Raw genomic sequence first — 25,343 nt, forward strand, 5'->3', positions numbered from 1 at the left:
TGTGCACTTCTTTATTTTTGCATTTCTTTTACTCTTCAACTTGAATTTCAGGGGAATTTCACCTTAATTTTTTTTTACAGAAAAGCTCCCATAAAAGTTCTAATAAAACAAAGTCATTGTTTTTTGTTTGTTTCGTTTTGTTTGTCTAGCCAGTTACCAGCTGCATTAGTGAGATGCATCTCTTCTCCGGGAACAACAGGATGTCACAAAAATCTAACAGAGCATTTTAAAAACTTCTGCTGTATCCACCATCACCAGGATGGAGCTTTAGCCTCACTGATAGACTGCAGCCTGTATGACCAAATTCTTGCTTTCATAAAGGGGTATATTCAATTTACTTCATTATTTGTGATCAATCACACCAAACTGTAGATGCACGTGTGCATTTGACAAAATAAAAGCTTCCTCCTTCATTAACAATAAGTGTGATATTTAGGTGACTATCTGTGAATTGTTCCTTGACATCTTCACTCGTGGGGTTCAGTCCTCTAACTATGACTCCATCTTCATCTCTACTTTCCCTTTCTTCTTTGTATCCACTTTGGCCCTAATCTTCCCCTAACCATTGCTTTATTTTAACTTCTTACCTTGTTTCTTATCACCCAGGAAACAACAAAAAGCAACTGACTTTAAAGCTCCTCCTCTCTGGTGACAGAGTAATAAATAGGAGCTGCAGGGAGTGAGGTTTTGTGGCAGCTGCAGCAAAAATGTATTGTGTTTCTGATAACAACTCATCATAGCGGCTAAGCTGCACTGACAGTAGAGCAGGGGTGTCAAACTCAATCGCACAGGGGGCCAAAATCCAAAACACACCTTAGGTCACGGGCCGAACAGGATAAACATTTATTGAACACTCTAAAAATACATTTTTAAAACTTTTAAACCATACATTTTTAACATAATTATGAACTAGATACCTGCAATATTTCTAGTGTGAATGCTGTAAGCTGAATTTGGCCGCTGAAGATGTTGAAATTGATAGATGAAAATGCTGAAGCAAATACCTGATAACACTGAAGGTATCAGCCAGCTAAAATATGACCTAAATGCAAACTTAGTCTAAAAAAAGGAAAAAAAAAAAAAAAAGTAGGTTAGCCAGAGCAGCTAGCATATCGCTGAAAAAAATGACCAAACTTCAAAATATCCTAAACAACTGAAAAAAGCCTAAATTAGCCAAAATAGCTAGCATGTAGCTAAAATATTAGCTTAACTCCAAAATTGCCAAAAAAATCTTAGTAAATACCAAAATAGTCCAAAAAAACTAGCAGAATGCCAATTTTTAAAACTTGGCAATGGTAACTTTTTAACATAATTATGAATAATAAAAAGGCAGGAATATTATTCCAGAATAAATCAACTTAAACCTTAAATAACTTTCAATATTTTACTCTCCATAAAAAGCTATTTTGCCAAAATCATAAAAATAAGCACATGATAACACCAGGCCATAAATAACAATAAAATGAAATGATCCGGAGGGCCGGATCTGGCCCCCGGGCCTTGACTTTGACACACGTAAAATATAGAGAAGAAGAAGAAAAAACTAAAAGAAGGGATCTGTCTTCAAAGGGCTGTTTATTTATAATTTGTTTTTTTTTTTTTTTCTGAAATTTCTGCTTTTGTGTTGATGAAATCTGTGACTTCACTCAAAGAGGGAGAGCATCGCGAGTTGCTCCAGACAATAAATTCCAGATAACATTACAATGGCGTTAATGATGGGAAATGAACCCTGAAGTAGACGGTCCAGACATTTTATTGAGTTCAACAATTCAGCGGCACTGATGCAGATCTCAGCTGATCCCCATGACAGCAGCTGTGTTCGTTTGGCCACACGGTTTCTACAATCAATAAATGAGCTCTTAACCGTAGACTGAGTCTGTCAGAACATAACATGGTATGTCACATGCTGTAAGGTTTTTTTAATTGGCTTTAATTCCTGATTTTTTTGCAAATCTAAAATCTCAATTTTTATGTTACAATCCTCTACTAACAAAACAATAAGTATAAGAAACTAAAGAATTTTGGTAAACATATACATTTTTTTATTTCATGTGCATGCATTAAATATATATATATTAGGGCTGTCAGATTTGTCTCGTTAAGTGCACTTTAATTTGACATGTGCATGACACCGACAATTTTTTACGGTGTGATGATAAATAAAGCAAAATAAAATGACACAACTGTTGTAGAACTAGTATTTTCTAAATAAAATATACACATGAATCCAACCGTGTCAGTAACTTTATAACCTGCATTTGTGAAACAGTCAAGAGTGTGTTGCCGCGTATTAGCCAGAGCTACATGCTACATGAGAACTGCCTCGATAATTCCTTGTGTCGAGTAAATATCTCTGTGACGAAGAGGCAGAGGCGTTTGGATCCATAATAACCATAAACAAAGGTGCTATGCAAAGGCAAGTCAGAGTCCAGGTGTGGGTCAAGGCAGAGAGCAGACAGGAAGACAGGCGGAGATCAAAACCAGGAGAAGTACCAATGAGAAACGCTCAGAAATGTATGCAGGGCAGTACAAGACTTCGCACTGAAGGGTTGACAGAAGACAGACTGAATACTGGTGGTGAGGAGGTGGATGGGAAACAGCTGAGGCTGAGGAAGTGACTGCTGAGGTAGAGAGGAAGTGCAGGGTCAGTACTCAGGTGAGGGCTCCCTCTGGTGGTCAGATGTGGAGCCAGATGGGGAAATGCTGACACTCCCAGTTGTGTAAACAGCAGCTTTACTGTTCTTTAAAGTCGAAGGCTCGGTTTCCTCTCTGGATCTTTTCTCTCCAAAGAAACTTTCCAAATATGTTTTATTGTTTGGTTTTTGTATTTATCTTTGAGCTACTAATTTCACAATCCAGTTAGCCATGCTAGTTAGTTGCTTTAAGTCATGTGACCCATGCGGATGCTGTTAACATAATCAGGAGGTATTTCAAAATAAAACTTCCTTCAGGATCCAAAAATAAAACAAAATGGAAATATTTTAAGTTAGCACATTTATTAGTTTATTTATTTTCTGTCTGCGGCCCAGTAATAAGTGACCTACAGACCGGTCCCGGTCTGTGGCCCAGGGGTCGGGACCACTGCTCTATTAGGGACTTTTAGTGTAGGGACTCAGAATTGAAGTTAAAAAGGATGAAAGGCCTGAAAGACTGCAGACACAAAAAAGAGGGAAAAGTGTGATGATGAACACAAGGTTGAAGTTCTGTTAAAAGAGATTTGTGCTTATGAGTTTCCTTTAGACTGAAGACAACCATTTTTCTGACAACTGTAAGTTAAAAAATAAACAAAAAAAAGCGTGAGGACAGTTTGGAATGAGAGCCTTTTGTTGACCATCTCCATATTAGCCTTTATTACGGATATTTTCTATATTACCAGACAAATCCTCTTCCATCCATCCATTTGTTCAAGGACACCTGTCTTAAAGTTGTGTGCTTTGATCAAATGCTCCTTTGAAACCTCACTCATCAAAGAACTTCCCTTCTTGAGAAATGTTAAAATATTTCTCATTGTTTTTCTTTTACTGATCAGGCCAGTTCATCTTATCGGTTTAATCATCTCTGCTTTTCTAGATACGCCTGCTTCCCTTTTTCTCTCCAGGCTGAGGCCAGATAAAAAGGTGAATGAAGCAGACTTTTGCAGGATAAACTCATCACAGCGAAGAAAGCGTTTGCAGAGGGAAATGGTGTGGGAGGACAAGCTTCACAACTGAATACAAAACTAAAAAATGTGGGAGCAAATAAAAGAATCAACATTTCTTTGAGTTGTTATAGTAGAAGAGTAAAGCAAGTCACTGACTCCTCCTCTGCCTCCCCATGTCCTCAGGTCAAACGCCTGAGTGTCACTCTCCATAGTAACAGTTCAGTCTCAAGTCTTTAGCTTCACCAGGTCAGCTTCCTTCCATTTATGTAGTATAAACAACCTCCACCCCTCTTTCTCCTCATCATTTTTTGATGCCTTGTAACCTCCTGACTTCTAGAACTCCATCCTCAACAACAACTCCATCAGCTCCAACTCTAGAATTCTGTCGCTCTCGTCATCCCCAAAGCTCTGGCTCCTCATCACATCACCCCAGCCTGAACTCGGTTCCCAAAATGTATTGTTGAATAATATTCCTGCCTGTTTTCATTCATAGTAATGCTAAAAGTTACGTTTTAAAGTTTTAAAAATGTTGTTTTAGTGTGTTCAATCCTGTTCGACCCGGGACCTAAGGTGTGTTTTGGACTTTGGCCTCCTGTGTGATTGAGTTTGACCTCCCTGCACTACTGTGTTCCTCTGCATATCTGCATTTCTTTATTCGCTGCTGCACACACATTTTGTTTCCGGTCGCGTGACTCTTGTGGTTTGTCATAAAAACTTAAACAATTCAAAACACTTGTGTGAAATGTTTCAATTCGAAGGAGGTGCTGCACTGCTGAGCGCGGAGGGGCGGGGCTCATCTGTGCTACTCTTCATGCCCCTGCATGGAGCAATGGCATCAGCTGCCTCAGAAGAAGTCCAAAAAAATTCTGCAATGCTGAGGAAGATAATGACAGAGGATAATTATCATCCCTGCAGGTTAAAGAAGACAGAAGCGCGTGCTCCTGATATCAGGGCACAGAGTGACACTTCATTTTCATCATAATGTACACTATCGCTGCAGTAGTGTTTTGTTCTGGATTACAAAAAATCGATAAAAAAACACTCCACTATTATGTAATAAATGTTTTACAAAACATGATCAGAATCTTTTTTGACGAGCATGGACCAGTAACAGACCTCCTTCGGCCGCGGGGGTGGGGCTTCTCTGTATTAGTGGATTATGCATTTTAGCAGATTCGTCAAATTTGTGGATTCGTCAAATTTGCGAATTCAGCATATTCGTAAATACGTCATATTTGTGGGTTCTGCATATTTGCAAATTTTTCATATTTGTGGGTTCTGCTATTCACAACTTCTGCTCTTCCTCACATTCTCAGACCCTTCTCTGTCATCTACCTGAGCACCACGAGGAGCAGAGTCTTCAACCTTTTTCCTGGGAAATCTTTTTTACAAATATTATTTCCAAAAATCATGCATGGGTGTAAAAGTTTGTCTTACTTTTTGGAGGTTTGGAAGGGCATGAGTCTTTGATGAATGCGATCACTCCCCTTTTTTATATACTGATTTGTGACATTTGAAAAGATGTTCATTTTAAATGTGATCATGCTTTGAATGTAAAAAAAAGTTTAGTACAAAGAGAAAGAATAAAAAACAAGATGTGATTTATGACAACATCCTGACAGTGGTGTCAGGAGGAAAAAAAAAACGCTTCAGCATCTGCACATTCTGACCTGATTTTAGAAGAACTGTCTCTCTGGAACCATCACCTCACTTTCTCTAACAGCTGTTGTTTTTTTTTTATATCAAATCTTACATTTCCATAACATTTGCACTTCTTAGCTCATACAAGATAAACGATAAACTTCAGTGAAATAATAAAGTATGTAAAGGAATTGAGTAATTGTAATTAATTGAGCAATTCATTGTAATTAATGGTAATTAATTGAGTAATTGTGAGTGAGGGTTGCACATATTTAACAAAGAAATGAAATGTTCTTCAGACAGTCAGAAAGTGAGCAGCTTTATAAGAAAAACTGAACATTTGACCACAGAAAACAACACTCCTGTTGCATGTTTACTGATGTTCAGGTGATGAGGGGTTCTACTAATAAAAAATGTCAGTAAATACAAAATGATACACATATCAGCAAATAAACTACGGCTAAAAATGAATTTTGTTCATTTTAATTTTTATTTTTCCCCAATATCTTAGTTCCATTTGTGGTAGAAGGAAGAATAAAGGATTGGGAACTGAATGAAAACCAGCATAAAAGAGCCGATAAGATCCTAAGAACTCTGGATGAACTTAAAGAGCAAACAGATCAGTTAGATAAAACGATGTAAAGACTCTATGATTCAAAAACTCTACAGGAAATAACTTTGTTAAAGGACACTTTTCTAATTTAAGGACAGATCTTCTGGATACTACAACTCTCCGCCTCTGAACACAGATCAAAGTCGTTCCTGAAATTCCAGTTTGTGGATTAAAGTCTTGAATGCTCCTTTTTCCATCACCCTCCAGATCTTTTCCAGCTCCTCCATCTGTACTTCTTGAGCTTCTGAGGTTTCCTGTCTTGTTTGATCTCGGTACCCTTTGGGATCGCTCCATCTATCACCGTGCCCTTTCCCTGCTGTTTGTCCATCAATTTAATATCCTGTTGGTTTGTACAAAAAGTTCACAAGGACTCGGACACGGTACAGATGACTCTAAAGTCCAGGGGGGTCAAACTTACAGTTCTTAAAGACCCACTCCAAAGAAAATAGTGTTTTCTTGGGGCTTTTTTACATGTTCTTGATGCATTTTTCTTATGATTGAGGACATATCTAAAGACGATTAATCTTAAAATTGCATTTAATTTATTCAAATCATGATAAATCAGGAGCAGAGGCGCAAAAATGCTGTTTGAGAAACCTTGTAGTTGTTAAGTACAAATTACAATCGGCTGGCCACAACCTGGATAGCTCTATTATTGATTGTCATTTTTTTGCACCCATAATGTTACACAGTCGTGAGTGGCTGTAAGCTATTGGGATAGAGTATAAACAAAGGGATGTGAGTAGGGATTTCCTACTCTCCATCCTCCCATCTGGTCCAGAACCACTTGGATGAGAGGTGAAACTTTTCCGAGACACTAAGTCTCTAAGTGAACTCTAAGGGTGTAGTCAGACTAAACACATTTGATTTGCTTAAAGTGAACCAGAGTTTGTTTCCCTCAATAATCCAGAACACATTTTCAGTCTGAACACAGCCAAGCAGACCCTGGTCTGGGACCAGGAACCGCTCTCAGACCCATCTTTTGAGGTGGTCTCGGTTCGTTTCCAACCGGACTGAGATTCGATTTGCTCTGAGATTCCATAGTCTGAATAGACTCAGAGTGGAACAATTGGACCAAAATGGCCACTGTAGCTAGGAATTATGGGATGTAAACAAAGTAGGAAGAAAGTAACTGATGAGCTGCAGACAAACGTGGAGCAGTAATTAGACTCAGGAATTTGTTGAAATGTGTTTGGATGAATGGACTTCTTTTAACGCGATACACATTACTTTTCACGCTGTTTTTCCAACAATCCAGTGAACACTCATCAGTGAATCTTCTCCATCATCTCCTCAGTAAACGTCTTGCAGCATGCCTTCATCAGACCAAGGCAGCAAAAAGTGCTAAACTGACGTGGACATAGACTTATATAGATTTTTGCAAGCTGTAGTTCAAAACAAAGAAGTCCAGTTGACGGCAGTCTGAGTACAGACCAAACAGAAGGGTCAGGACTCGATCCAGACCAAATTAAGCAAAGCCAGTCCAGACTTTTCCAGTCTGAACACATCCTTAAAGCCCATACGCTATAAATTAACTTCAAGACAACATTATCTGGATGAATAAGATTTTGTAAATAGTTGCACATAACTAAAACAAAACAGTAAGATTGAATCTCTGTTCTGTGCAATTTCTTTTGTTGTTTCTTCGGTTTCTTTTTTAAATATTGTTTCAGCCCACTCTGAGTCGTGGCTTGTCATCAAATAGATATTTAGGGATCCAGAATTATTTTTTTTCACTGATGTTTGTGTATTCAATAACATTCAGTAGAAGCTCATTTATGTCTCAGGTGTTAAATATTAGTTTAACAACAGCTTAAATTGGGTTTTCTAGTTTCCAGTTCATTTATAAATCACTCCTTCATAACCATAACAGGATTTCTTAAAATGCTGCATAAATAAGAGGAAAACATTAAACTGTGCTTTATTTATTATTCCATTCATCCTTCATTCCAGACATTCAAGATAGTATTTTTAATGAAATTTCTATCCAAACAGATGCTATTATGTCAGGATTATTTCAAATTATGAACAGAGGAGTAAAGAGGAAGACAATAGAGAATAATAGTACTTCAAACACAAACATACACAAAGACAAAGGAGATAGAAAAATAAATGTGCCGTGCAATCGCGTTCTTTCAATCCAATAATTTTGCCAAAGAGCATGACTGTTGACATTTAAACATCTGGAGTTTTTTTTCTTTCCAAGAGGGGGCTCATTGCATTTCCTAATAATCTGTAATCCTCACCGAACAAACAGGCGAAGGGCCTGGAGCTCTGAACGTGGTCACACACCTTGTTAATACAGAGCTGGCTGAACTTTGTCCTCCCTGAGAAGAGAAGAAGTGTAATCTCACTGCAACATCCGGCAGAGGCGAGGCAGGTAGAGGAATCATCGCGACACCCTGCTGTCCAAAGGCTGACACCCAGTCAGTATGATCACGTGTGTTTGCATCTTTACATTTCTTCTAGTCCCCATATAGACACGCAACCCTCTATTGATTGCGGTAAGCAATTATGACACAGCTGTTAAACCTCCAATCCTCAAGTGTCATATCTGTTTTCCAACTAATCTGTCATTGTAGCTTCTTAATAGCTAAGCACCTGATCCAGGTAATCCAGGTTTCCAAAGAACCAGCAGGAGGTCGGCTGGAGTCTGACACCCCGGCTAGTGAAAATGGAAAAAAATGTTCCCAGTAGTGTTGTAATTATGATTATCAAATTTTACACAAAATCCCACAACCTAAATGTCTTAAAAAGCCATTTTCACGTCGATGAGAAGCCTCTATTTCCATGACTTTTGGAGCTACGCCCTGATCCCCCCTCTCTGATTATGATAGCTCTGTGTCTCACTAGCATAAACCTTCACCACTGCTACATAAAAACATCCATCAATCTGGGTAATGTTCAGCCGTATGGTTCTGATCCGGATGTCAGCTGGACGAGGAAGTGAAGATCTTCATGGACAGAACTTCCTCCAAAATCCTGATTCTTTCTCCTTCCAGTTCACCAAAGACTCTTTTAGCTAATTCTCCAATGTTTATTGACTGTGATCAATACATTCAATCATTGGTTTCTCAGAGTTCTTGATCAAATAATCAAAGCTAACATCAAAATGCTCTTTCATTGATTTACAATCCTTTCCAACTGTGGTCAAAACTCAAAAACAGGATTTTCATCGAAAGGGAAATTTAAGACAATCGTGCATTTTGGTGTACAAGCACCAGATTTGACATGGATGTATCTCAGGATCCTTTCTTTGAGAGAAATCAATAGCCACGAGAAAACCCAGGATTTTAAAGTATAAAGTTTAAAACATTTTTTAAAGTGTATGGCCGCCATCTTTTTAAAAGGCTGCCATTTTGGATTTCCATGAAGGAGGGGATCCTGAGGTACATCCAGGCCAAATTTGGTGCTTGTACCACACAGTACACTTCACTGTACTTTATAATGTGCTGTTGTCCTGCCAGTGAAAAGAATACATGTGCATAATGTGATCACCATCAGTGTCTAAACTGCATGATACCAGAGAGAAGGTCAGTTTTTTTCTTAATGCAAAATAAATTCTTTATTTTTAGTTTTCAGAGTTAAAAATGATTAAGTAACTACAAATCTGTTTTGCTTCTCAAACATTAAAATTCAATTTTTTTGACCTTTTAAGGAGACTAAAGAAGAAAGTGGAAAAAGTTAGGAGTTACATTTCATTGAAAGGACTAAAACTAATTTCATCCATCAATAACAGTTAGCTAGAAAAGATAAAAATAATCTAGTTATGTTTTCAATGTTAGTGGTAACATTAAAAAATTCTATGTTTCATCAAGTGCCATCCATCCATTTTTTATACTTGCTTTGGGACTTGGGGTTGCTGGAGCCTATCCCAGCCACAGAAGAAGGTCTGGACTAGTCATCAGCCCATCACATGTGATAAAACTTCATGAGTTAATTCCCCTGAAAGGAAGAATGAGCTCACTGAACCAGACATTTCGTACCTGAAGACTGCCCCCTGGATTGAGAAAACAAAGATTATTTTATGGCCACTAAACAGTTAAATCTTTCGTAATCACCATCTAAGCCCACAAAGGATTGATGCTCCAGAATAACTGGAATCCAAATTTATGTCAGAATTTACCATCATCCAAGCACAAAGAAGAACTCATGATTACTTTTGTGGTTATCTTGTCACAGGAGAGTTGCTTTGCTAAATAAAACAATGTAAAGCTGAGGGATGTAATTTCACATGCAGGTCAAGCACTCAGATTTATCGATGCTAACATTTAAAACCCTTTATGCTCCTCTTTTGTACCTTTGTTTCCAAAGACATAAAGAAAAAATAGGTTAATACCATAGGGAAAACATCCAGCATTACCTACACACACACACACCTTAACATCTTTTACACTTTTGGTCTTTGCTTCCTTCTATTCCTTTTGACCAAATAAGAACAAAATCCATAATCTGGTTTGGATGATCCAAAGTAATCTCTTATAACTACAGGCCCTACTTAAAACCATAATCCTCCATCTCTGCAATATCCATCTCAATTTTCTATGCAGGCAAAAAAATAGTTATTCCTTTCCCAACGGGGGAGATTAAGTAGGAGGTCTCCGTGGCACAGAGAGAAAAGATCATTAGCCTTGATCAGATTGATGTGGATCAGCATGGCCTACTCAGAACATCACTCACTTCAACAAAACAACCAGTCACTAAATCTATCATTTAAACGAAGGCCAGATGCAGATTTGAGCCATATTTGTGTTCACGGTCTATTAGACTATAAGATATACTAACAGTTACATCATCACAAACGGGCATTTAACAAACATCCTCAAACAACAAAATGTCACTACATACTTTTATAAGTTGTACTTTGTATCAATGCATTAAGTTTTCTTTCGGTGAACCAGTGGACAGACAATGCAGTGTGTGGCTTGGTGGTAAAAATATCTTGGCATCAGAACTTCATGACCCTTTAGTATAGAGCATCATCGGCCATTGTTGAAAGCTCACCGACCACCTGGGTGTTCCAAAAATACCAGCCTCATCAGTCCCTATAACAGGGCGGTGCAGGCCTCATCCTCTGCTTTTTCAGCCATCCCGGCTCTACTGGCTGCTGATTACCTGACTCAGGTGTGTTCAGTCAATCAGAACTTGGAATCGCCCAATCTAGGGAATCTGTAGAACATATGGCAGAGATGACAAGCAGCATGGCAGGTCTCTAAGACCAGTTTATAGTGGCTCTGAACTACAGTTTTTTCTGGCCCAATCTGAAGTCTTCCCTTCTCCCAACCACATTTACCCCTAAAACGGAGAGTTATGAAAAAATAGTGTTTCCTAATTCAGACGTCACTTTAGTCAGATGACGTCACCAATAATTGCCAGTCCGCTAGCGTTAGTGCGAAACTTCCAGAGCTTGAATATAGAAAACAACAAAAAGTTATTACTTACATTTAAATGTAAACTTCTGTGGTTCAGAGAGCACCCACATGAAGAAAAGTGTTTCTCAGCACGACGTGGTTTACCCTCGCAACGGAGGACTTTATATCCCTTTGTTTAGAGGGTCAAATCTAAAAAAAAATACACTGACCTTTTTGTGTCTATTTTTTATGGATTGTTGTCACATGTTTTATGTCATACAGCATCAGAAGTTAGCTTGTGATTCTTACCACTTATACCAGATTTACACTGGTCTGTCCACAGTGTCTCTCTTGCATTGCGTTGGGAGTCCGTCTCACGACCGCTATAGAGTTGTGGTTTGACCTGCCACCCCCTGGTGTAGTAAACTTAAGCAAACAGTCCCCATGCCGTCTGCTTCCTCACTTAGTCCTTGTAAGATGCATGTTTTGTGACATGAATGATGTTTTGTACTTCCAAAATTACACTTTCACAAAAATAGTGTTATCTGCAGTTTTAACATAGATTATCGCATTAACACATTACCTTAAATAAAAAATTACATTTTAGAATGTTGTATTTTTAAAGCACAATTTTAAATGTTTATTTCGAAACCCAACAGTCTTTTCCCGCAGTTCATGAACAATTGCTTCTTCTATTGCAGGGGTGTCAAACTCAAATGCAGAAGGGGGACAAAATCCAAAACACACCTTAGGTCGCGGGCTAAACAGGATAAAAATTTGTTTCACACTCTAAACCTACATTTTCACAACTTTAAAACAATATCTTTTTAACGGTACCGTTACCCTAACCCTAGTATGGTCTGCGTCTGGTACCACGTCTGGAACCAGTACTGATCCACGTCTTGTACAGACTGTCCGATACCAGGTTAAGATTAGGGTTAAGATACCGGTGCGGTCCACGTCCCAGTACCAGTTTGTGGCCCAGAAGTTGGGGAGCCTTGATTTTAATTGAATGTCAAAATACAACCAGTTGGGGACACCCCAAATGTACATTTTTGACGTGGAAGGCTCCCTACTCATACATGAATATGTGACGACTTGGGAATGAGAATGTGTTGCAATATGTTACCAGCGCAAGATAACGTCGAGCCGTTAATAACAAAAATATAAAATGATCTAGTAGGTCGGATCCGGCCCCCAGGCGTTGACTTTAAAACACGTGATCTATTGTCTCCAACGCTCAGCTAACAGTTACCCGTCCAGGAATAAGTGGTACTGACATTCAATCAGGGATAAACAGACTGCTTTCTTCCAAAGAAAAAAAGTGTCTTGCGGTCTGATACTTAAAATTTACATTTACTATATTGATATAACAGACTGAACATATAGTATGTCCACATTGAGCGGATTACGATATGCATGTTTGTTAATTTTTCACCAGGAAAACCTTCTAGGATATAAGTAAAGACTGAGAGACTACCATGGTAAAAAGCCTTCCTCCTGATTTCCCTGGCTGGATAGCACCGTGTGAAAGGCAATCCATCACATCAAACCGAGTTAAGAAGAAGTGCAGCTCCAAAGCATGCAAACATACGTACAATCGCACACACAAACATGCACACACACATACGAACATATAAACAAACAGCAGTTAACTCAAAGAAGCCTGCCTCTGTATCTGATGCAACTGACAAGCAAATTCAGTCATGGAGGTAAGCCCCCATCCCCACCCCCACTGCACAGAGGAGACATTCAAGTCCCAACAAACAGACTAGCAAAGAGAGATCTGTCCATGAAATCTCATCTATTTAGCTCTGGTGCAGTGGCTCTCTCTAGGGCTTGTGGGGTCCCTGGGGGGTCCTGACTTGGAGCATTTGTTCACTTTTGTTTTTGTTGTAGGTAGGACCTTAAGCAAATGCCAAAATAGCAAAAAAAAGCTTGCAAGTTGCTAAAATATTAGCTTAATTCCATATTAGCTAAAAAATCCTCAGTAGATACCCAATTAGCCCAAAAAGCTAGCACGTTGCTAAAATACAAGCTCAACTCCATAGTAGCCCACCAAACCTCATTAGATGCCAAATTAGCCGAAAACGTTAGCATGTTCCCAATATATATAATAAAACTCAAGAAGAGTCAAAAAAGAAAGAAAAAAAATCTTAGTAGATGTTAAATTAGCCAAAAAACACATTAGCATTTTGCTAAAATATTAGCTAAACTCAAAAATAGCCTTAAAAACCTAATTAGACTTCAAATTATCAAAAAACATTGGCATGGTGCTAAAATTTTAGCTAAACTCTAAATTAGCCTTAAAAAACCTCATAAGATGCCAAATCAACCAAAAACATTAGCATGGTGCTAAAATATTAGCTAAATTCAAAATTCACCTTAAAAATCTGAATAGCAATAATGTCCTTAAAATGCCAAACGTCTAAACTCTCATAATTTGTGTGCACAAATATTTGAAGATATATGTGAAATTGTTTTTTTTTTTGTAAAATTTCAATATTTGCTTAAAATTTCGATAAATGTGTAAAATAAAATGAAAAAAATACGCAAGTAAAAGTAAAAGCATGAATGCCCTGGAAATAGTGAATGCTTCTAAATGCATAAATTTGAAAAAGAAAAAATCCTTTTCATTTTGAATTGGTCTGAAAATTTGTAAAAATTGTGTAAAATCTTAAAAACCATAAAATGTACAAATACTAAAAGTATAAGCAGACATGTCCCTAACGAGCTGAACATTTTGATACCAAGATTGTAGAAATTACTGAAAGAGTGGCTGAGTTTTTACTAAAAAAAAAAAAAAAAACATACGGAAGAATAAATAAGGAATAATAACAAGGAGAAACAGGATCACTATAGTGTGAATGCTTACAAAGCATTCACACAAAAATAAAAATAGGCAACAAAAAATATAGAGACATTTTTGATGATACAACATTACTGTTGATGTTTTTTGGAAACAGTGATTTAGGCCCCCAGGAAGAGTCACTTGAAACCGCAGTCCAAACTGACAATGCCCCTCCCAGAAGGAAGGCAAAGTGTTGACAAAACCACTGGTAGCGCCAGCCACTGGAGCAGCAGTGCAGGCCACTGCACAGTCTGCAAGCAAAGCATTAGCCTTACCTTCCACAGCATACTCTTCAGCTTCAGGGTCCAAAGGCAATGCATGGAAAAAAACAAGAGAAACAGACAAGGGTTAGGGTCAAATGAAATCAAACACAAAAAGTTCTCAGCTTTTCTATACAGTTCAGTTAATTCTTTTTTAAATGGTTCACAGCTAAGGTTGTCTCAAAGCGCAACATAAGATCAAACTGAACTGTATGAATAAAGATGTTATGGCTCAATTTAAAATAATTTCATATTAATGTTCAATCAACAAACTAAATCAGATGTTTTACAGCATAGTGTGGTCATGTAAAAAGCCATAATATTCACCAGTAGTCCTCCGTTTACATTCACCATCAGCTAGCAGGAAGACAGGTACTGATGTAACTCAAAGAACTTGTTGCACGTCTACATTCCAAACACCCACAGATTTTTAGACAATTAAAGGCAATTTCAGCAGGGTCAATCTGAACTGAACTCTGTTCCAAAGAGACGCAGAATAGTCAGTATACTAATATTGAAACATCATAAGAAACGACCAGTATGAACCCTCTAAGCATGAGGAAAGGAGAGAAAATATCTTCAGAACGGCTTTGACATCAACATCTGCCATGAGAACCTTTGTGATGTTTCTCTAACAATAGACCACAAATAACCAGTGACTTGAAGCTTGAGCTTATTAAAAAAAGTGGGCCGTCAGTCATGGGAATATGGATTATACAAGGATTATTAGGCATAAGGACACAAAGCCAACTAAGGACAGAGCTCAGGAGGTTTAAATGTACAAAAGATAAAGTGGAGGTCAATGTAAAGCAAAAGAGCTTTCCAAGAAGGGAAGACAGTAAATAAGACTATTAGGAAGCCTTAAAACATCACAGAAACAGCTCCTCAATCTATGCTAGCTTTTTAAATGCATTCAGATACATTTAGATATTGTATTGCAACACATTATCACTCCCAACACGTCACATATTGATGTTTGGTTAGGAACCCCTCCATGAAAAAAAAAAAAAAATCACCCGGAGGTGGGCCCATTAATAATCAGAGTATTGGTACCCTAACCCGGTACATATCTGGTACCATGCCCAGGCCCAGTTTGCATCGGGTACCACGTCTGGTGCTGGATTAGTGTTTAGGTGCCGGGTTAGGGTACTGGTAGCGTCCTAAGGACCACTTTGTGTGTGGTACTGCATCCAGTACTGCATCCAGAGGGGTTGCAGACCCTTGATTTTAAGAAGAGCCAACAGTTCAAAAAGTATCGAGGTGGGGATACCCAAAACATCCCCCCCCCCCTAATCCACTACCATTACCCTAACCCGGTGCATGTCCAGTACCACATCCAGGCGTCAGGTACCACTGGGTGGGGTCCAGCAATGCATCTAATACTGTGTCTGGTGCCGGATTAGAGTTTGGGTTCTGGTTGAGAGTAATGGTACTGGCCGCGTCCTGAGAACCACTTTGTGTGCGGTACCAAGTTTTTGGGCTCCACGTACACCCATTGAACACGGAAAGAACGTTGATCCGTTTAAAAATCAATCATTGAAGAGAAATAATAGTTGCAGTTGGTGCCCGCACGGAATTCTATGACACATATGACACATCTTACATATATTGGACCAGAGCTAGAAAGAAAAAGTCTGGACATTTTACACCAAACATCTACCAACTGGAGGTGCAGTAATGAACAGTAGTGAAAGAAAAAGAGGAAGATGGCCCTTCATGTTCGCCCCGTGGACTGAATTTGTGTTTGAAGCCCACGTAACATAACTGGTGTGAATGTATCTTAATGTGTGTAACTTATACAAACAAAACACACTGCAATCTATGGACTTACAACAATCTATGGGACGTATATTTGTAGCCCTTCATCCATGTTGTGTTCTTTTACTTTACATACAAATAACAAAAACATCTCTCTTCTACTAAATAGTTTCATACAATAAATGATTTCTTGCAGGAGCCACAAAATCTCTTTCTCACAACCACAGAAATGACTGACAGCCCGATGATTTCCAACAGCCTACATCTGGATGTGGTCTCTATGGGAAGCTTGGCATTTGATCTGCTGTTGTGGCTGCTGGGTCTAGATCTCCATTATGAAGATGCAGCATGGCTGATAGTACTGTAATGCCGGTGTACACTCCACTGGTTCACTGCGCCTGTCTTGCAAAACATTTCAATCAGACTGGTGTAAGCAGAAGCCAGTGGTGGCAGGAGCAGCATGCAGCATCCTCACAGGGACCTGTGTCACCGCAGCAGAGAACTGATAGAAAATACCGTAAAAAAAGGATAAAATGCACTTTATCTTAAAGCAGCAAAGAAAAAAAACTGTTTTATGTATGATGTAAACCCCGACTCGTCCGTATCACTAAAGTCGCTTTTAGCATTAAGATTTGATGATAAGAGCAGACATTTTAAATTCTAAAATAAAGCATTGAAGTCCCTGTATGGCTTTAGAATAAGCAAGTCAAATAGATTTCCTCCAGCGCCTCAGCAGAATTCCTGAAGAGGGAATGCACTCTCCACTCATGCATAAAACCATCCCTACATCTGCTTAGAAATGCTGCACTTTTTATTTTCCATAGAAAGCATCTTTAATTCCTGGATAATGATATTATGCATTCGTACATGTTGAAGAATATGTGACACTTCTTCATTAGATTGGAGCAAAATGCATGTCTTCTGCTTGATCTGAAATAAATTCAGCTGGCCGGTGCTTGTGTAAGAAACAAAACACCTTCTTTTGTTTTATACAAACACTGTAGCAGCGTTAAGAATAACTTTGTTCAATTCTTAGCTTCACCAAAGCTAAAGAATAAGGATTTGGTGTAGGTGTGGGGGAGGAATCACTCACCATGACTTTGTCTCTCCTCCTTCTCATCTCAGATCACAGCTCATTTTTTTTCTTTAACTGTACCACCTCAAATGTTTTTGTTATTTTCTGGTGAGCTGTGATGGAGGATGTTTCATGAGCAGCATGGTCTGTTTGTCAATGATACCATGCAAGCCCTCAGAGGAACACTTGATGCTGTTGCCCCTCTGAAACTCAAGCTTGTTAGACAAAACAGAGTAGCACCATGGTTTAACGCTGAAACACGTTCCCTAAAACAAATAACTCGTAAATTAGAAAGAAAATGGCGCCGTTCCGGATCAGAGCACTCTCTGAATGCTTGGAAATGTAGCCTCTTAAGTTATAAAAAATCCCTGCGTAAAGCGAGAACTCAATATTACTCAACTTTAATAGCAGAAAATGCAAATAATCCAAGATTTCTCTTTAGTACTATAGCCAGGCTGACCAGCAGCCACAGCTCGGTTGAACCACATATTCCTGCTACTATCAGCTCTGAAGATTTCCTTCAATTCTTTGATAATAAAATCTCAAATATTAGACAGAAGCTAAATGTGGTTATTCCCACTATCGACCCAAAGCAGGCAGAAGTCGTAGAAATAAAGGCATCCATAGAAACGTCTGTAACATTAGACTGCTTTACTGCTGTGGACCAAGCAGAAATAGCATCAGTTATTACGTCTTCTAAAACCTCCACTTGTCTCTTAGACCCAATCCCCACTAAACTTTTTAAAGAAATCTTCCCCCTTATTAGTGAATCCATATTAACCATAATAAATACCTCTCTAGAGACTGGTTATGTGCCTCAGTCTTTTAAATATGCTGTTGTTAAACCTCTTTTGAAAAAACCCAGCCTGGATCCTGACATTCTAGCCAACTATAGACCAATATCTAATCTCCCATTCATATCTAAAATCCTAGAAAGAGTTGTAGTAAAGCAGCTGCAGTGCCACCTACAGGACAATAATCACTTTGAAGATTTTCAGTCAGGGTTCAGACCTCACCATAGCACTGAAACTGCACTGGTCAGGGTTACTAATGACCTGCTATTGGCTTCAGAAAAGGGACTAATCTCTGTTCTGGTCCTGTTAGACCTGAGCGCAGCCTTTGATACCATCGACCACAGCATCTTACTCCAGAGACTAGAGCATGACATAGGGATCAGGGGATCTGCCCTCCAGTGGTTTGAATCCTATTTATCTGATAGATACCAGTTTGTTAATGTAAATGGACAGTCCTCTCATTGTACTAGAGTTAGCTACGGAGTCCCTCAGGGCTCAGTTCTAGGGCCCATTCTGTTCACGCTTTACATGCTGCCCTTAGGAAACATAATCAGGAAACATAGCATTAACTTTCACTGTTATGCAGATGATACACAGCTGTATTTATCCATTAAACCAGATCAGAATGACCACCTAGAAAAACTGAATTCCTGCATCAGAGACATTAAGACCTGGATGACAATTAATTACCTCCTCCTGAACCCAGAAAAAACTGAGGTCATGATACTGGGTCCTAAACACCTGAGAGATGCTCTCTCAGATCAGATAGTCTCCCTGGATGGTGTAAATGTTGCCTCCAATTCTTCAGTCAGAAACTTAGGGGTTTTATTTGACCAGGATTTATCATTTAAGGCTCACATATCTCAAGCTTGTAAAACTGCATTTTTTCATCTACGTAATATAGCTAGGATCAGAAATATGTTATCTAAAAGTGACGCTGAAAAACTCATCCATGCATTTGTTACGTCTAGACTGGATTACTGTAACTCTTTACTAATAGCATGCCCGAAAAGTTCTTTAAAAAGTTTTCAGCTTGTCCAGAATGCAGCAGCAAGATTGTTAGCAGGAACTAGTAGAAGAGAACACATCACTCCGGTGTTAGCCTCTCTCCACTGGCTACCAGTTGAATCCAGGATCAAGTTCAAAATCCTCCTGTTAACCTATAAGGCCCTGAATGGTGTGGCCCCATCCTATATTAGAGATCTCATAGTTCCTTACCAACCAATCAGAACACTTCGTTCACAAAATGCTGGACTGCTTGTAGTTCCTAGAATTTCTAAAAGTACAGTTGGAGGTAGAACCTTCAGCCATCAAGCCCCTGTTCTATGGAATAAGCTCCCAGCTCATGTCAGAGAGGCCAGCACAGTTTCTACCTTCAAAACTAGCCTTAAAACATTCCTCTTTGGACAGGCGTTCTGCCAGGCTAGCTAGTAATCAGAGAATATTCCCTCTCATGTGGTCCTTGTGAGGCTAGATTAATAAATTAATATTGATGCGTTTAAATATAAATTTAGATTTTTCATCAGCGTTATTTTTCAGATCAGCTCTGGGGTTCTGTTCTCTATTCTCATCTACTTCTCCTCTCTTCTATTCTTTATTATTTATTGTATTTAGTTCTCCATGCTTTTGTGGGTGCAGTTCCATTCACATGTTGTTCTTCTTTCCCACTCTCCTCTGGGGAGCGGGAGAGATTTCAGATCCCCGGTGGATCGCCCACGCTCCCACTCTTGGCCGTGGACCACGCCCCCGACACCATCCTGCATCTCTGAGTGAGAGTGATTCCTGCTGGGTCGTCTGTCCTCCTGCTCCTGGTCGTGGACTGCACTTCTGCTTCATCTTGACTATGGACTTCATCATCACTCGTCCCTCAGCTTTATCTGAATGAACTCTTAGATTCGTAGTTGTAGAAGCTAATTTTTCTTTAACTGTTCTGGTATCGCCTGTCCGTCCTGGGATAGGATCTCTCCTTCATGTGGGAATCCCTAAGGTTTCTTCTTTTTTCCTGACTCAGGTTTTTTAGGAGTTTTTCCTTACCGGGAGGGAGGGTCTAAGGGCAGGGATAACCAGTTTATGTAGTCTGTTTAGTTTTTAACAATTGTTTATATTTTGAAGCCCAATGAGGCAAATCTCTTTGTGATTTTGGGCTATATAAATAAAATTGAATTGAATTGAATTGAATTGTTTGTGTCACCCCTAGCTGCTAACGCCTCCCTTTCCTTCATTAATCTAAGCAGTAAGAAATTCAATTTTGTATTCCGAAGTTAGTATTTTTCAGCTTTCAGTTTGTGAAAATCTATTTTCAAAATAAAAAGATACTATAATAAGTTTTGTTTAAAAAAGTCTAAAAATATCAGTTTTTATGCAGATGATGAAGAATCAATGAAACAAAGTTGTTGATTTGTAGAAATCGTTCCCGATTTGCACAAAAATCCATTAAAAATGTCTTTTTAACACTCAATCTCTTTGATTATCTTTAAGAGCAAAGATTGGTCATATTTTGTCTTTCCATATATCCTTATTCATTGTGTATTTTTTCCACACTGAGAAACATTTTTTGTGCTAAAGTTTCTGAATCTAATTCAGCCTTGTTGTAGAAGCATTCTCAAATGTTCCTATTACGGGTTTCCACAAATCAGCAACTTTATTTGATTAAATCTTAATTCTCCGTAAAATTCTGGTCTGGTTTGAACTTTGTGATGAAGATTTTCCTCTTAACATCAAATTGGAGGCTAACAACCAGATGCTAGCTTCAGCTACGGCTGACTTTTAAGGTGTGATGGATAAATAAAGTAAAATAAAATGACACAACTGTGATAAAAGTGTTATTTTTCAAATATAATATCAACGTGAATCCACTGTGTCAGTAACTTTAGTCTGTCGCTGCGTACTAGTCAGAGCAGTATAAGCTTCATGAGAACTGCCTCGCTAATTCTGTATGTCGAGTAAATCTCCCAGTTTTTCTCTGTAAGCAGCAGCTTTACTGTTGTTTGCAGTCTAAGGGTCCGATTGGGTTTCCTCACTGACTCTTTTCTCCCCAAAGAAACTTTCCAAATACGTTTTACTGCATAGTTTTTTGTATAGAATAGAATAGAATAGCAATACTTTATTCATCCCAGGCTGGGAAATTAGGCAAAATTATGCAGATGATGAAGATTCAATTAAACAAAGTTGTTAATTTTAGAAATTGTTCCTGATTTGCACAAATCTACTTTGAGCTAATAGCTTAGCAATCTACTTAGCCATGCTAGTTAGCTGCTTTAAGTCACATGACCCAGATGGATATTGTGAACAGAATCTGGAAATCTTTCAAAATAAAACTTCGTTCAGGATCAGAAAATAAACTAAACGGAAATAATCTAAATTAGTGCATTTGTTAATTTTTGCTATCCGTGGCCCGGTACCAAGTGACCCACTAACCGCTGCCGGTCCGCAGCCAAGGGGTTGGGGACCACTGGTCTACTAAAGTACTGAAAAGCAACAGAAAAATTCAGTAAGACTGAATAAAACTGAAGCTTCAACCAGATAAAAAATCAACAATCAACCAGACTAGAGGACTAAAGTCCCTGATGAGTCACTGTGGAGCATCTCATTCTAAAGTGTTGGAAGAGAAAAGGCTCCGCCCCCTCATGAGCTCACACTTTGACCTCGGTTTCTTGGGGAGCAGCTGATTATCTGAGCAGAGCTGGTGGAGGGGAGAGGAGCTCGGTCTGATGAAATGCAGAGAGACCATTTTAATATTTAAAGGCAAGTGTGCATGCAGCCAGTGGAGATGCTGAAGTCAGAGAGCATGTCCTCATCCACTCTGTTGCATGCTACCTTTATTTGCTGTTGGGTTTTTCTAAACCAATGGTTACATGTCTGTAATGTTGGCAAAGCCCTGTGTGAATGTCCTTTATTTCAGGGCCTATTGTCTTAAATGAGAGCTCCTGGTTGAGTCCTCCTGAGATGCTAATTGGGCCGGTTTCCCCATGTGAGGAACAGACATGTTACACCTGTTGGTGGGACGCTGCAAATAGGCTGGTGACCCTGGACAGTTCACAAAGACCAGTTACTTGAGTTAAATCATCCATCAAGTTTCTTTTTTCTTATTTTTTGTATTTGGGGAGTAAGTGGTAGTTAGTAATGATTTTAACTATTGAAATTTTGTCAAAACCGTTTGATCCCTTCCTCTCCTATTTTATTTTTACTGCAAATCAATCTGTATCTGAACTCAGGTTGTGCGTTCTTTTTTTCCATTAGCGTTTATTGTAATCATTTTGACTCTTTGTAGCTATTTTTTTTTCTATTTGTATGCCTTTGTTTTTTACTGATATGTATTTTTCTGCATGTTTGCACTGCAGCCTAGAAGGACAGTTATTTCATCTGTGCTGTATTGTAACATACATTGTACTTTTGACAGTAAATAGATCTTGAATCTTTTGTTATTTGTCCAGAAATAAACACTCAATTCTGTCATCCGATATAACAGTGCTGTGGATCGTGACTCGATTCGAGTCACAAATCTAGCTCGACGATCTTCAAATCAAACTACAATTCTTTTTAATATATTATCTTTATTAGGCACAATTTACAAATATATTTTTACTGGATGTATGAAAATTACAATTATACTTATTAAACAAACATCCTCATTAATATTAACTATTTTATGGTTCTAACACCCTCCTGTTATATATATCTAATATGTTATGGAGCAATTCTATCATAAATGAATTATTTATTTAGACTAAATTCACTACAATTGCACATATTGTAAAAACAAACTCCACACGTACAAGTCTCCTCCCACTGCAATAACAACCTCAGCAAACATCAATTGTCAACTGAAGGTGCTCAAAACAAAAATCGGCAACTATGATCAACCTTTTAGACCTAATCCTCACCAAGTTAGCGAAGCTATTTAACAAGAGAAAACAAAAGAGAAAAAAGCAATTTCTCTATATTACAGTTTAGTTGCACTATAAATGCATATTAGTTTAGAGAAAAAAGTTGTCTCTGCAGTATAAAACAATTATTTATATTCCTCAAAGAACGATGAAACGCACATATTTAAAGTCTTTAAAATCGTGTAACTTTTCTTTTCTATGATCTGACCAGCGTAGACCTCCTCGTCCCAAAACAAAGACAGTCTAACCCCAAACGTTTTCTTGGCCACATTGGAATCAGTCTTTAAATTATGGAGCTTAATTGAGGCCAATATTATTTGAAACCCAAAAAAGACAACTTGAAAAAAATATTGGTGTTTGTCCAAAAATGTTTAAAATGTCTCTGTAACTTTTTGCTATTCTGAAATTAATCATTTTCAGCTTCAAATGTTTTTTTAGGTTTCAAAACTTTTCTCTTGAACTCTTTTTTTCAGTTTTGAACCTGAAAATTTCACTTTCAAAACCCAGTTTTGGCGCTTTGGGGCGGGGCTAACACAAAGGACCAATCTAAACTTTAAAACTTTTTTAGAAACTTTTTAAAAAAATTTAAGAGTTAAAACTGAAAAAAAGTTGAAAGTGAAAAAAAGATTTGAAACAAAAAAAAATGAAACAGAAATTTTGAGTTTTGAAACCAAAAAAAAAAGAAAACATTTGAAGTGGAAAGTAATTATGTTTATTTTAGAATAGTAAAACGTTTTAGACACGTTTATTTTTTCTGGCCAAAAAACTTTTTTTTTCCCAAGTTGTTTTATTTGGGTTTCAAATAATATTGGCCCCAGTTTAGCTCCATACTATATCCCAACCACATTTTCGTCAAAACAAAATAAGTGGATGCTTTGATAAGCTGGCTTTGTTTGGAGAGACATGTCCAAACGCCTGGTACTGTATCAAAAGATCATAGCTTTATGCATCAGTACTTCATCATGTGCAACACTTTTGGTGGTGAAGTTGCTTTTATGTGATTAACTTCTCTCTGAGTCATGCTTCATATTAAAAAAAACAAAAAATGAATTCTTCGACATTGGCATCACATGTGTCTTTCAACAGGGAAGTAGCAGAATATCAAACAAGCCAAGCTCAATGATGCAACGTGACATATATGACAAACCCAAATGTGACACATGCACCACCGTCTTCATTTTAGGTGACAATGCTTGGAAAAGATTAAATTCTGTCTAATACGAGTTAATTCACTGCAAGTATTGACTGTAGAAAATGATCATGGGCACCATGATAATCACTGAATAATGTTAAGATATTAAAGAGTAGCAACAGAAACAGGATTCACTCTATGTGTGGATTATTTTAAAGGAAACTGTTGTCTAGCAGCCTAGCAGCCAGCAAACATCATAATCCACTGGTAAATTGCCTTAAAGACCTTCCAGTCTACTGTGAATAATGTCGTTTAAATCTCAGCGCAGATCATTTTTCATTACATTCATCCCTAATTTGAGAATCCAATTTTGTTTGTAATATTATCACCACAATGAAATGCTGGAATAATAACTATTGTTCAGTTAACTAAATAATTAATTTTACAGCTGATGGAACAAAGATTTAGCAGGACAAAAAGAGGAGTTTCTTGGTCTGTAAAACTATTTACTAACCCTTTATTTATCGAACACTCTAAAACTAAGTTGGGGTAACTTTAAAACCGTAACTTTTTACCATAATTATGAACTAGATATATAACATTACCTGTAAGCTGAATTTGGATGCTAACGATTATAGCTGAAATCACTGAAGAAAATAGCTGAAAACGCTGAAACTGATAGCCAGCTAAAATATTAGCAAAATGCAGAATTATCCTAAAACACAAAAAAAGTACAAAGGTTAGCAACAACAGCTGAGTTAGCCAAAACAGCTAGCATGTAGCTGAAATATTAGCTAAACTCAAAAAATAGCTTAAAAAAATCTCTGTAAATGCCAACATAGTCTTAAAAAGCCAGCAGAATGCCAATTTTTAAAACTTTAAAATTGTAACTATATAACATAATTATACATTTTAAAAAGTCAGGGATATTATTCCAGAATAAATCAACTAAAAACTTAAATAACTTACAATATTTTACCCTACATTAAAATATATTTTGTCAAAACTATAGAAGTAAGAAATAAGCGCAACATGACATCGGGCCATCAATAACAATAAAATAAAATGATCTGGAGGGCCGGATTCGGCCCCCGGGCCTTGATTTTGACACACGTGAACTACAGGATCTGTCTTTTCTCCAATTCTGGTTCAAGTCCTCGAAAGCTTAGGTCCAAACAAAAAAATCTAAAGAAAAAAATTCAAATGTTGTCCACAGATGTACATCAGTCATTACTTGGTCTCTGAGAATGTTCTCTGAATCTCAGCAAGACATTTATGTCACATGAAACAACAGCAGCCAATTAAGCTCTTCTGGCAAGAAAATGGGGGTATAGAACATTCT

At 37.9% G+C, this 25,343-nt stretch overlaps 1 protein-coding gene across 7 annotated transcripts in view; it reads right to left on the reverse strand.

Moving 5' to 3' along the window:
* Positions 1–25,343, reverse strand: part of nrxn2b (neurexin 2b) — an 802,710-nt gene that overhangs the window by 634,787 nt on the left and 142,580 nt on the right. For all 7 annotated transcript variants that reach the window (XM_024287560.2, XM_024287559.2, XM_024287558.2 and 4 more), the window contains exon 3: positions 14,372–14,392. In XM_024287560.2, the coding sequence (XP_024143328.1) occupies positions 14,372–14,392 (21 nt within the window). The remainder of the gene's footprint in view (positions 1–14,371; positions 14,393–25,343) is intronic.

This window comes from Oryzias melastigma, linkage group LG18 (assembly GCF_002922805.2).
Source record: "Oryzias melastigma strain HK-1 linkage group LG18, ASM292280v2, whole genome shotgun sequence".
Classification (NCBI taxonomy): domain Eukaryota; kingdom Metazoa; phylum Chordata; class Actinopteri; order Beloniformes; family Adrianichthyidae; genus Oryzias; species Oryzias melastigma.